General features: G+C 46.5%; 1 protein-coding gene across 2 annotated transcripts in view; it reads right to left on the bottom strand.

Annotated features, from left to right (window-relative positions):
* RNASEH2B (ribonuclease H2 subunit B) overlaps positions 1 to 10704 on the bottom strand; it is a 61156-nt gene extending 50452 nt beyond the window's left edge. Inside the window, exon 1 of one of the 2 annotated variants that reach the window (XM_061133005.1) lies at positions 10382 to 10704. In XM_061133005.1, the coding sequence (XP_060988988.1) occupies positions 10382 to 10445 (64 nt within the window). In that variant the 5' untranslated portion in view covers positions 10446 to 10704. The remainder of the gene's footprint in view (positions 1 to 10381) is intronic. The other variant, XM_061133004.1, reaches the window with a different exon arrangement.
* Positions 10705 to 13669: the final 2965 nt, after the last annotated feature.

Raw genomic sequence — 13669 nt, 5'->3', positions numbered from 1 at the left:
CCTGTGACACTAACACCTCAAATCCCTATCCTATCCTCCTCAGAGTATTCTTGCTGAATCAGCTGCCCTCACTCCAAGCCAGCCTGTACCCCATAATGCCAGGGGTGAAGCAAAAGGAAGAGGAAGGAGGGGGAGCTAAGGAAAAGGAGAAAGAGAAAAAGACAGGATCAAAAAATATATAAAAGAAGGATGAGAGAAATCTGTTGTGGGATGCAAGAAACACCTGGTGATAAAAACAGTTAAGTGAAGTTCAACCAAAAAAAAGAAACTGATCTTCCTATTACAATATCCTATGCACAGCTGTATACAGCCCTGCCCCCAATCATCTATGACATTTTAAATATTAGTGTACAGCCCATAATCAATGCACAGATTTAATCATTCAGTAATTTTTAATGAATATGTGTAAATAGTGATTTTAGAGGGTAAGAAAAGAACAGTACATGACAAAACATGTTCATTAGCAAGAAAACAAAGTTCAATATTTATAAGAGGTAACTGACATTTGAAAGCAAATTCAGTAGATAACAGTAAATACAAAATATTAAATAATTCAATGTATTAAATCAAGGTATTTTTCAGTTACATTACTATGTTCCTCTCTAAATATTTAATCTATAATAAAACCATTCAGTAATTTTGAAAGGTTACTTGTAAAGTATTACACAGGCCAAAATGGAACATTATTTTTCATCTGCAGATATTTATCAACTAGCTTTTAAACCTGGCAGCTTTTTCTTATCCCTCTCTTGGTTAAGACAAGTTTCTTCATACCGTTCAAAGACACGAAACAGGGGAAAAGAGAAGGGCCCCCTTTTTGCCAAGTGTTTTCAGGACTTGGAAGCCATAGGCATTTGTTCCTGACCCTGTCTGATTTTTGGCACATAGCAGATAAGCGCTGAGAAACACACTCCCACTGTTACACGGAGAAGGAGGAACAGACATCAAAGCACCACTCATTTTATTTTTAGATACCATATCAAGGCTATTCAGGTTTCTTAAGAAGATCCAGCAGGGGAAAAAAAAAAAAAAAGATAATCACTCTCATGCTCATGTAATGCTGCACTCTAGAACAGGTCCCAGTTCATTTTCTTTAGACTCCAGCCATCAGAATACACTCAGAGCCGCTGGTTCCTTCTGCCTGATAGCCAGCGATATCTCCTCGGGAAGGCTTTGCTAGGACACCAGTACAAGGCATGCAAGACAAATCAGTACAATTTTCAAGCTACTTGCCCGCTTCCAGGAATGCTAATTTCAGTAACAACTATACGCCTTCCCTTCCCAAGATGTCAGCACTACTATGAAAGAGATCTGGGTCATTTTCCTGGCTTTGAAGCGCTCAGCTTGCTCAAACACTACAGGAGGCAAACCAAGAAAAGTTGGAGCGGCATGGACTAGGGAAACAATTTCCCAGTAATGGGTTCCTCTAAGAATATCTTTTCATTTTGAAGTTTTGAAGAAAATAGAAAAGTGCCAAGACCTCCTGTGCCAAGACCATAGGGGATAAAATCTCCTTTCTTTTAAGGCTGACCTATCAGTGGCCATATTTCCAGGAATGGCTTGTGCACTCAAGACACCGATGCAGAACTCCAGGTTTGGAGCCACTCAAAGCCACAGAGGTCAGCACCACGAAGAGATGGAACCGAGGCCTTGAATCACGTGGGACGCAGGAGAATCCTGGAGAGGTAGAAAGGACAGACCTGACTGGGATGTCCAGCCACAGCGCTGGCTCATGGAGAGGAGCTGAGTCTGGCTCCCGGCCATCACACTGACAACGGAGGGCACTCGGCCTGGCCCTCCCACCGCCCCCATAGAGGCGAGGCCCATCAGCGGCAGGCAGAGCGGCCTTGCACACAGGGCGGGGGGCCTGGAGGACTTGGGAGAGCTGGCGGTCTCTGCCCCTTAACTCCTGTTGAGTGCTGGGTGGATTATTTGACTTCTTGAAGTTTTTAAAATAGGGAAAACCTCTGTGGACTACTTCCCATGGTTGCTGTGAGGGTCAAATACAATAACATATACCAGTGTGCATTACAATGGTGTAAGAGATGGAAGATACAGGCCTAGGAGATGGGTTTCCTAAAAATGATATAAACCTTGGGAAAGCAAGGAGAGTCGGACACGACGAAAGTGACCGGGCATGCGGGTACTGCCGCGTCTCTACGCCATTCAAAGACCGTCGATGACCAGGGCAGGCCGGGCACATGCGGCTGAGGCTCCTGGCTGGAGCTGGGTCTCACTGCTGAGTGAAGGCAGGGGCTGGCCCTTGGGCCATCCGCCCTGCACTTTTTCCTTCTTCCGGACAAAGGGGAACACCCTCAGCACCCCCTGTGGTCCTCCTCTCCCATCTGCGCTGCTTGTGGAGCTCACAGCTCCTCAATTACAACTCATGGGGGGTGGAGGCTGGGTTACAAGCAGTCACAGGGTCAGGAGGTCGTCTTGAAGACAGACAACTAAGAGAAGGGGGCAGCTTCTCCCAGTAGACACTGGGAGGTTTGAGGTTTGGGTGCAGGGTGTGTACAGCCTGTTTTATACGGACTGGAGGAAGTTGGTTTAAAAAGACGAAGTGAATGCTGAGAGAGGCAGACACCCTGGACCTCCTGGTGCTGGGACGCCCTATTCCCGAGGTCTTGGAGCTCTCCACCACCCCACCACCCTGCCCCACACAGCCGGCCCTTGCCAAGCACATGTGGCCCTACTAAGGAAGTCCTGAAGACGCGCAAGTCAGGTTTTCTAACACACCATCAGGCTGCATTGGTCCCACACTAAACAAAGAGTAATTTCCAGACTAAGGTAGACCCATGGTCCATTCAAACAAGCATCCTACTATGGCAAACACACCAGGGTCATTTGCAGGAAACCACACTTGTCTTCAAAAATTCAAGCTCAAACGGCTTCCAAAACATCCTAGCCTGGCTGTATGTTCACTATGGGACTATGAATTTATCTTCACCTTTCTGGCATCTGACTGAATTTTCTGTCTTTGTCCACTCATAAAGATAATCCATCCCTAATATGTATTGCCTACCCAGCGAAGCGACATTTCTTCTTTGGTTGATTTCTTACAGTATAAATAAACTCATCATAAGCCTCTTCAATGCTCAAAGTAGGACCTACAGATTCTCTTTCTCAGTTTATTCATGTCACTGAGTCTCCACCTTTCTCAAAACAAGGAGAAAAAAATTTTGGCCCCCTAGAAGATGCTGTGGAGAAGAGAATGGCAACCCACTCCAGTATTCTTTCCTGGAGAATCCCATGGATAGAGGAGCCTGGGGGGCTACAGTCCACAGGGTCGCAGAGTCGGACACGACTGAAGTGACGCAGAACACACACACACAGCTCTGCATTAAATCAGTCTAACCAGCTTTCTCTAATTCTATGTAGAAGTATAGTACACAGAGCCACACAGTACTCTTGTGTAACCTCAATGTCCCTGAGTGTATCAGTCACTGTTCTAGCAAATAAGAGTTAACAGAGAAATAAAAGCAGGAATAGAAAAATGAGGGAAAAAAAATTACTACTACTGGGATTTATTCTATGACACCAACAACACAAAAAGGTTTGAAAAAATATTCTTAAAATTGTTATTTTTGAGTGGCTGGATGATGGACACATCCCTTTTTTTCTGTATATTTTTATACATTACTAAAATTTCTACACTGGCTATGTACCGTCCTAACTTAAAAAATGTTATTGAAAAAAAACACTGGAGAACAATGTGTTAACTGAAGAGTTAAATGGTCAAAACCAAGGTTAAGTGAGCAGCTGGAGACGGCAGAGAGCCCTGTCAAAATCTGCGAGGACCTCAGCCCTCACAGGGGGATCACTCTGGCTGGAGAGCCTCAGGGGCCGGATCCTCACAGGCTCAGGAGGTAGAAAATGGGCTCAGAGCGGGTCAGATCCTGTCACCAGAGGGCTCACTCCACTTCAGCAAACAGTCACACCTAGAACAGAAAGGCCCTTCCTTTAAAGGTATTTTAAAAGTACATATAAAGGACCTCAGAACAAAAAGGCTGGAAGGGTCTGGTGGCCTGTGTGCCTTCAGAGGCGAGCCTACAGCTGAGGAACTAACGGGGCCACTGGGGAGAAAGTGCCTGGATCCTCCCCAGCTACAGGCACGCACTGGGCATCCAACACACACTCATATATAAATGATAATGAACTGCATAACCACGATGAAATGTGTAGGTGGTGGGAGAAGTACTATTAAGTTGCACACTAATAGTGGGAGAGGCCCAGGAAGGCTTCCTGGAGGAGGTGACACTTGCACTGGGTTAAAGAGAGATTTCTTAAACATTTCTTTGCCAAGCAACGAATGTGAAAAAGAGTGCGCAGGGGTCCAGGCAGGCACAAATCCCGGGCACTCAAAGAAACAGAAGCTGTGTAACTCCAAAACAGTGCTAAGTATTTCACAGAGGAATCCAGTAAAGAGATAGTAAGAGTAAACAGTGAAATCAAGACAGAGATAGAAAAAAGAATACTGGAATTCATTTTGTGATACATACAGATAGCTTAGCTTCAGGGAAAACACAGGTGAACCAAGCCTTGAAGAAAGGGTAGAATTTGGATGAAAGTGGAAAGGGAAGAAAAAGGACAGTATGAGCAAAGACAAAGGCCGTGGGGAGAAACAGAATGAAAGACATTTGTTCTTTCCAAGAACGTTCACTGACTGCATGCCTCCTCTATCCTCGGTCTGGGGATTAAAAGCTTGGGGTGCAAGAGGGAGCTGACATTTAATTCAAACCAACAGACAACCACCCCGTGAGACCAGTACTATTCTCCCCACTGCAGAGATCAGGAAATGGAGGCTTTACAACGAGCAGTTTTTCCAAGGACACAGAGCTCATAAATAGTATATGTCTACTTTTAGGTGTGTATTTATTATAGCCAGGCTTTCAAGAACGTTGATGAGCTGTTTGTTTCTTAAAACATCATGGTTAACACTCAGAGCATGGGGGGAAACCAAGCAGTCCCTATTCTGCTATTCAAGTGAAAAAAAAAAAAAAATCATGAGCATGTCTTACTTTCCTTTTATGAATTCTTTTCTACCCTGGAGGATAAATATGTGGGAGTCTTGAGTCCTGACTTACAAACATCCCAGGCCTTTTGGAACAATTGCTAGCAGGACCGGATCAAGCTCTGGAAACCGCCGGATTATACTGACTGGCAACTGATTGAGTCCATTCACTCCAGAACGTGCTCAGAGTGCAAGGGGAGCGTGTCCAGTGAGCGGTCATCTGAGAAAGGTCAGCCGGGTTCCCTCCAAAAACGTTTCATAAAGACAAAGCCAGATTGAGGATTTGTGTGGAAAATGTTAAACACACTCTGCTGGAAAACTCAGAGACTTCCTCATGGCCATCGGCCTTACTATTCAGTAAATGACACATCTTCCAGGAAGCTGAGCTGAATGATTCGGAGTTGTCGAAAGTCAGCACATGAACCAGTTGTCTCTGGCCAACTTAACGCAGGTTTCCCCCAGGTGATCAAGCTCTTCTGGAAGTAGAGAAACTCTCAGCCCACAAGGTGTAATTCTAAGCACAGACATACATACAAGCAAACTGTGTTGACAAAGAACAAAATAACCTGCTTACATTCTTCTGAGGCTAACCATATGCCTTTAGGTAAAAAGAGGAAAAAAGTTTTATTTTTTTTAGGGTCATTGAAAAGTCATTTGGGTCTATAGTAATTCTTTCTTTGCCACATTAAACTTCTACTTTTCAAACAAGAGGTGTTTCTTGTGGGCCTATTTAAAAAAAGCTATGAGTCCCAATCAAACGTAATATTAATATAAATTTTCTCCATTATTAAATAGGAAATTCATTTTTCCTTTTAATTTTTTTAATCCATTAATTAGAATATAGCTCTAAAGCTTGCAGTCATACAAATCTATTTTTGTGTTTCTTCTGGAGAGACAAATCTGATATTACTATGTGTGATTAACATGGCACCTCACACATAAGGGTTGTTTCTGTACTTGGAATGTCTAAGGCAGGCCTGGAATAATCTCCCAGACAGCACTCTGTCCTCTACCCTCCAAAAGCTGGCATTGCTAATGCGATCTGTGGGGGGGAAATACCAAATACCTAAAATACTTTAAAATGTGTACTTTCATAAAGTAAAGGGAAATAACTTTATTGCAAAATTTGTCTCCAACTGAAGATGTGATCTAAAGTCCAGTCTGACCTGAAAGTGAAAGTGTTAGTCGCTCAGTCATGTCTGACTCTTTATAACCTCATGGACTGTAGCCTGCTAGGCTCCTCTGTCCATAGGATTTTCCAGGTAAGAATACTGGAGTGGGTTGCCATTCCCTTCTCCAGGGGATTTTCCTGGCCCAAAGATCAAACCCAGGTCTCCAGCATTATAGGCAGATTCTTCACCATCTGAACTACCAGGGAAGCCCTAGTTTGACCTAGAGACTCTCCAATCAGGCAGTGGCTGACTAAGGCATGATTTCAGCGTAAGTGGACCCTGAGATCATTTTTTGTCCTTTCTTTTTCCCTCATGTAACATTAGGTTTTCCCAACCCTTTCATGTTTCCTTGGGGATGGCTAAATAACAGAGTTCAGCCATAGGAGCAGTCCACCCAGTCCTCCCTCCTGCATTCCGTGAATCCGTCCTGCTGGCATCCACTCCAACTTATTAGGACCGACAAGCATACAAAACTTGGAGTAGAGAAAAATATTAAAAATATAACTTAAAACATTTACTTTTAGGGCAGCAAAGAGAGATGGAAACTACTACCTTATTCCAAAAATTAGAGATATTCACAGTCTCTTATAGCAACTAAAAGTGCAAACCAGCCAGTGTTCCAGGCAGTGTGGGAGAAATGTTGAAGACCAACCCAAACTGCAAGAAATGCTTACCTTGCTGAAACAGGAGGCCGTTCTGTCTCCACTGGCCTATAAAAAATCAAGGCCCCACGTCTGACTACCTCGCAAGTATCCCTTCCAAGTTTCAGCTCTTGTTTTTCTGGGATATTGGACTTCTCAGACAAACTGAATACTAGCAGCAGAGAGACCTAACTAGTACTTTTTAATATGTCTCTTACTGTATCCTTTAAGATATAATACAGCCGGATGGCAGGGTATGGGCTTCCCTGCTGACTCGGTGGTAAAGAATCCACCTGCAATGCAGGAGATGCGGTAGGAGCCATGGGTTTGATCCCTGGGTCAGGAAAATCCCCTGGAGAAGGGAAAGGCAACCCGCTCCAGTATTCTTGCCTGGAAAACCCTATGGACAGAGGAGCCTGGCAGGCTACAGTCCGTGGGGTCACAAAGAGTCGAACATGACTTAGCGACCAAAAACCGACAGTGGTAGGGTATGGTTCTCCTCCGCTCAAATGCATAACTTACTGGGGCGGACTTTCCATCTACTGGGAAAAAAAACAAGTCTGTGAAGATGGGCCTCATACGCTGTACTTACACATACTCCCATGACTGTGGAAATTCTGACCCACCATAAAGATAAAGACAGCTAAACCTGAGGCTGGCTGTTTCTATCTCCCAATCCAGCTCCCTAGGGCTGGCCTGCGGCAGTGGTTCTTAGTGGAACCTCTGACCAGCAGCATCGGCATCACTGGGTAACTTGTTAGAAATGCGTGTTCTGTCCCCAGACCTACTGAGTTACAGACTCTCCGGGGCTCAGTTCCCCAGGTGACTGAGGCCCCCAAGTTTGAGAAGTACAGTTGCACAGACATAACTATCAAACCACCGGCACCTGTAACTCCCAGAGCCTGCAGGTGGCAGTAAAGGCCAGTTAGAAGAATTACAGGCACTAGAAGCTCAAGTTCCAAGTGTTACAGAGCCAGCCTGCCTGACCACACTGTTCAACAGTTTCTTAACAGCTGGCTCAGCCTCCTCCAATGAGTTCGAAGGTCACAGTACATCCCAGCTTTGAACAGGAACTGGACTGAAATTCTTCTTGTGGTCCAAAAGAAGACATATTGAACCTACGAATTTCAGGGATGCAATCGATATATAATTACCTTAAAGATTTTGTGTTTAATACTATGAGGATACAAACATACTTTAAGAATGAAAATTTCAATACTGATTAAATAGAACAAGAAACTCAAATTATTCTCAGCCATTATGTGTATCTGAATTATTTTTATGCACTCTTAATGATTAGCGTTCCCACCATTAAAATCTCATTGAGATAACATAGTAACAGTGAGAAGAGAAATTTTCTACTGTAAAGCATGTATCAGGTAGCCCTTCATTAATTTGCCTTACACAAACTACAAACATCTCCAGTGAGGATGTGGAGCAACGGGAACTCTCACACAGCTGGGGGAATAAATCGGTACAACCACTTTGGAAAACTGTTGAGCAGTGTCTACCAAAGCTAAACACAATATCCAGGGCCAGCAATTCCACTCCTGGGTTTGCACCACAGAGAAATGACCACGTCCAGCTACTTAAAGCCTCATAAAAGTGTTTTTAGAAGTGTAACTCGTAATAGTTACAACCAGGAAAAAATAATCCAAATATCCATCTTCAGTAGTGGAAAAAAATAGTATGACTACGCACACAATAAAATAAGACACAGCAAGGAAAATGCAAATGAACCAACAAACCTGACCACAGTTACAGACTACAGATGAGCCTCCCAGATGTAACGCTGAGTGAAAGATGCAAGGGATAAAGAATCACATGCTTGACCAAACAGTCAGAACAAATATCTGGTGACAGAGTTCAGCATAGAGGTTACTGAGGCCATCTAGAACAGGCAAGAGGAGCTCACAGGATAAGTTCAAGGTCTTGACGTGTGGAATGGTGACAGTGGTGTATACATGTGAAAAGTTCATTGACTTGCACACTTAAAACTTCTACACTTTACTGTATGTATATGGGCTTCCCAGGTGGCTCAGCAGTGAAGAATCTGCCTGCCAGTGCAGGAGAGGCAGGTATGATCTGGGTCTGGATCCAGAAGATCCCCTGGAGGAAGAAATGGCAACCCACTCCAGCATTCTCGCCTGGGAAATCCCATGGACAGAGGAGCCTGGCTACAGTTCATGGGGTCACAAATAGTCGGACCAGCCATGACTAAGTGATTAAATAACAACAATATTTATATTTCTTTATAAAGGGACAACAATATGTATGTTATACTTCTTTACAAAGAGAAGAAAAGTTAAACACATACAAAATATCCTTGACAGACTATCCTGTAATAATTTTCAATATCAATCATAAAAATCTTCCCTGATGGCTCAGAGGGTAAAGAATCAGCCTCCAATGTAGGAGACACAAGAGAGTCACGTTTCATCCCTGGGTCAGGAAGATCCCCTGGAGAAGGAAATGACTACCACTCTAGTATTCTTGCCTGAAAAACCCCATGGACAGAGGAGCCCAGCCGGCTATAGTCCAAGGGATCAGTGAGTCAGACACGACTGAGCAACTAAGCACACATAAAAATCTAAACTACTGGGCAACTACATCTGACATCAGAGTATCATTTACTGCAAAAAATACTGCATTTGCTGAGCTACATCCCAAAATTAGATACAGAGAACAATGGATTTTCCTATATTCAATTATGCCATCAAATCAATGTATCCTCCTATCAAAAGGCCAAAACTTTCTAGCTTGCACTCCCTGGTCCCAAACTCCATTTATTCTGCCCCTTCATGCCATCATAGGTGGCAATTGATGTCCATCATCCCTAGCCCCTGCAGGCCTGGATGTGGTCACCATCCTGGGGAAGCTGACAAGGCTGGCTGCAGCCCTTAGCTACCTGCCTGAATCTCTTCGACTCACCCTTGTCCTAACCCCCGCCACCATGCAGCCTCACAAATTAAGGCATGTCCCAGCGCAGGGAAAGTGTTAAGGCAGCAGAGCCTTCAGGTCAATGCGGACCTACTAGATTCTAGGTTCCGATCCAGTAGGGCTCATACGCTAAGCCAACTGTCGACTAGAAGATACCAAATTACACCCCAAGAGCAGACAGCCCCAGGCCTCGCCGCTGGCCCCCAGGTCCTGAAACCGCGCCGCCCTCCTCAAGCCTGCGCCGCCAGGCCACCCGATCCACAAAGAACCCGAACCAGGAAAATCCACTCGGTCTGCTTCTGCGCTTCCGGCTCAGGTTTAAAAAAAAAAAAAAAGCGCAACCGAGGGCACTGTGACCAAGATGAGGAGCCACGTGTTCCGGGTCACACTCGGGTCTCCCACGCGCGGCCGCGGGGCGCGCAGGGCCGGGGTCGGCGGCCCCTAGGCTCGGCGTTGAGTCGGAACAGTCAGGGTGCGCGCGCGGGGGACCGCGGGCCAGAGGGGGCGCGCCCCGTCGCCGAGAACCCGCCCAGCGCGCTCTCGGGCCGGGCCGCCCAGGGCAGGAGGTCGGGCCGCGCGCGCGCGCGCCGCCTCCCCGGGGCCGGCGTGGTTACCTGGGAGCAGGAACACGTGCTGCCAGACGCGAGCGCCGTCCCCGCCGTCCGCGCCGCGCGCCATGCCGCTCGTCCGCTCCCGGCGGCCGCGGGCCTCAGCCCTCGGAGCGCGGGCTCGGCGAGAGGCGGGTGGCAAATGGCGGGAGAAGCGTCGATTCCGGGGATGCGGCGGGGACCGGGGCGCGCGGTCTGCCGGGCGAACGTCGTTTCGTTTCCGGAGTCCGCCAGCGGCCCGAATTTCAGAGTTTAAATTGAGCGCCGGGCCCAGGCTGCCGGCCCCCTGGCTCGTCGCCCGCCGGCGGGGAAGGGTCGCGGCCTCTCCCCCCTCCGCGGCTCGGCCAATGGTAGTTGCTCACCCGCGGCGCCCCGTGACGCGGCCCGGGGGCGGGGTCGCCTGGGCCCCGGGGCTCCGGGTCCGCGCTCCCTGCGGTCTTCCGCGCGCGCGGCGGGGGCGCGGCCTCGGGGAAATCGCAGCGAGGCCGGGTCCCTGGGCCGTGGGGCGCCCGGAGGCTTGACGCTCGCCGCCCCAGAAGGCTGGCGGACGCGCGCACACCTGGCAGGAGGCAAAGCCTGGTGCAAATCCATCCTGAGGACAAGAACCGTCACACCCGAATCCTCACGCCGCTGTTCCTCGTCAACGTTTCTGGATAGCGCTTGCATTCTGCGTTGGAATTAATGCCAGAATCTGGTGTGCTCTGTGATTCATGACAAAATGCATGCAAAGCAGACCTCAAGTTGGATTTAGTCCTCATTACTCCAAAGAGGGGCACAGTTTGAGGCCCCAAATGTACATTTGTTGTTTTGGAAGACGTTGATCTGTAACGAGTTAAAAGTCAAGACTTTTAAAAAGCGATGTTTACAAAGTCAGAGTCATGATGTTTACGTATTTAAACTTCTCAAAAATAAAATTTTAATCGTACACGGTTTTAGAAAAGGCACCAAGTGTGTGTCTCATACTTAAGAATAAGTTTGACACCCTGCTACCCTAGATCCCCAACCCCCCTCCCCAGGGCTAATTAGTGTTAACCGTCTCGTATCTGTTCTTCCAGAATTTTCCCATTCACAAACAAGTTCCTGTGTCTTACTCTTATTTTGCACAAATGAAAGTGTAATATGCATAACTCTTAAGGCACTTAACGTTTCTTGTTTAATCTTGAAGATAGTTAAATGCTGCAGCACTAGATCATGTAGCCTTCCGAAAAGATTCTCTGTTTCAATCCTATTTCCCATCAGGGCAGACAAATGCAACTGAAGGTGACTTGCAGGACACACCTGTCAGAGAGGAAGCCTTTCTGGTAGAGGAGGGGTACCCAGAGGCCAGCTCTGGGGCAGGCAGCAGAGGGGTATTGCTCTAGAGCTATTTTCATCTTTCTCTGATCCCTTCCAGCCGTTGACTGTTTGAATATGTGTTTTTATGTGGTTGTTTTCACAGTGCAAAGACTATTTTGTCTGCTTTTCTCCCTTAACATTGCCATAAACACTTTTCCCATGGCATCCAGAACCGTCATTGGAGACAGGCTATTTCACACTGCTAACGTACCATGGTTACTCACCCATTTCTTAACCTGCAATATTTAGGTTATTTCAAACTGTTACTCTAAACAATGCTATAATGTATACTATATATGGACTATGCAGTGGGAGTGTGTGCTCAGTCACTTCAGTCGTGCGACCCCATAGACTATAGTCCCCCAGGCTCCTCTATCCATGGGATTCTCCAGGCAAGGATACTGGAGTGGGTTGCTATGCCCTCCTCCAGGAGATCTTCCTGACCCAGGGACAAAACCTGAGTCTCCTGCACTGCAAGCGGATTCTTTACCCACTGAGCCAAGCAATGAACTAGAGGTATACATAGTGAACTAATGTACACATGGCAACGTGGATGCTTTATATCAAGAGGGGAAAAAAAGGAGGGAAAGATTTAGAGCAGAAAAAAAATTGGTAAATTAAAAACACATAAAACAACATATCTTTTAGAAGGATACATGCACATTTAAGGCTATATATCAAACACATAAGAAATGGGTGCCTTTAAACGGGAAAAGAATGGGATAAGGAATGAGAAGGCAAGAAATATCAAATAAAAGAGAGATTGGAGGGGCACGTGGATGACTGTCACTATGTCCTGTGAATGAGAATATAATTCATTGTAGGTCCAAGTATGAAAACTTTCTTTTTTTAATGTGCTGAAACAAACATCTCTATGCAATTTCATTTATTCATTAAAAAATTAGTTAAGTACTTTCTTGGAACCCTTGCTGTCTTGGACAGCAAGGAGATCAAACCAGTCAATCCTAAAGGAAATAAACCCTGAATAATCATTGGAAGGACTGATGCTGAAGCTGAAGCTCCACTCCTTTGGCCACCTGATGTGAAGACCCTGATGCTGGGAAAGACTGAGGGCAGGAGAAGAAGAGGGCGTCAGAAGATGAGATGGTTGGATGCAAAGGACGTGAACTTGGCAAACTCGGGAGATGGTGAGGGACACCAGGGAGGCCTGGTGTGCTGCAATCCATGGGGTGTTGAAGAGTCTGACACAACTGGGTGAATAACCTTCTTGGAAGGGGGACCAGTGGTGATGTTCCAAACAGGCTCCAGATTCCTACTGTCCTCAGGGTAAAGTCTAAGGTCCTAAGCTTGGAACACATGGCCCATGAGATCTGGTCCTCACGTGCCCCTCCCGTCAGTTTCCACTGCCTCCCTCCCTCCCCACCTTGACCACAGTCTGGCAGGTCCTAAGAAACTGCTCTCTGTTAGCACTTGACACTATGTCCCTAATGTTGGAACTGCACTGCTCTCAGCTATGGACTAAATCTTCCCTGGTGGCTCAGATGGCAAAGAGTCTGTCTGCAATGCGGGAGACCCAGGTTCGATCCCTGGGTTGGGAAGATTCCCTGGAGGAGGGCATGGCAACCCACTCCAGTATTCTTGCCTGGAGAATCCCATGGACAGGGGAGCCTAGCAGGCTACAGTCCATGGGGTCACAAAGAGTCAGACACGACTGAGTGACTAACACACACACACACACACACACACGCACACACGACTATGGACTAAGCTCCCCTCTGCCTTTTCTCTCACTCTCCACTTAGCCTGGACCCTCACCCATCAGGCTCACTTCTCATTAGGACTCCTCTTCCTCTTTCCAACACCCTCCCCATGAATGAGCAGAATGCCTCCTTACTAGGGAGTGAGCCTAATTTTCAGTCAGTTCCTTGAGGAAGGACAGCATCTAATAATTCAACAATTTATCCTCAAAAAAAAAAAAAAAAGAGAGAGAGATGACTT

This window comes from Dama dama, chromosome 30 (assembly GCF_033118175.1).
Source record: "Dama dama isolate Ldn47 chromosome 30, ASM3311817v1, whole genome shotgun sequence".
Classification (NCBI taxonomy): Eukaryota; Metazoa; Chordata; class Mammalia; order Artiodactyla; family Cervidae; genus Dama; species Dama dama.
This window is presented reverse-complemented; position numbering and strand designations above follow the sequence as displayed.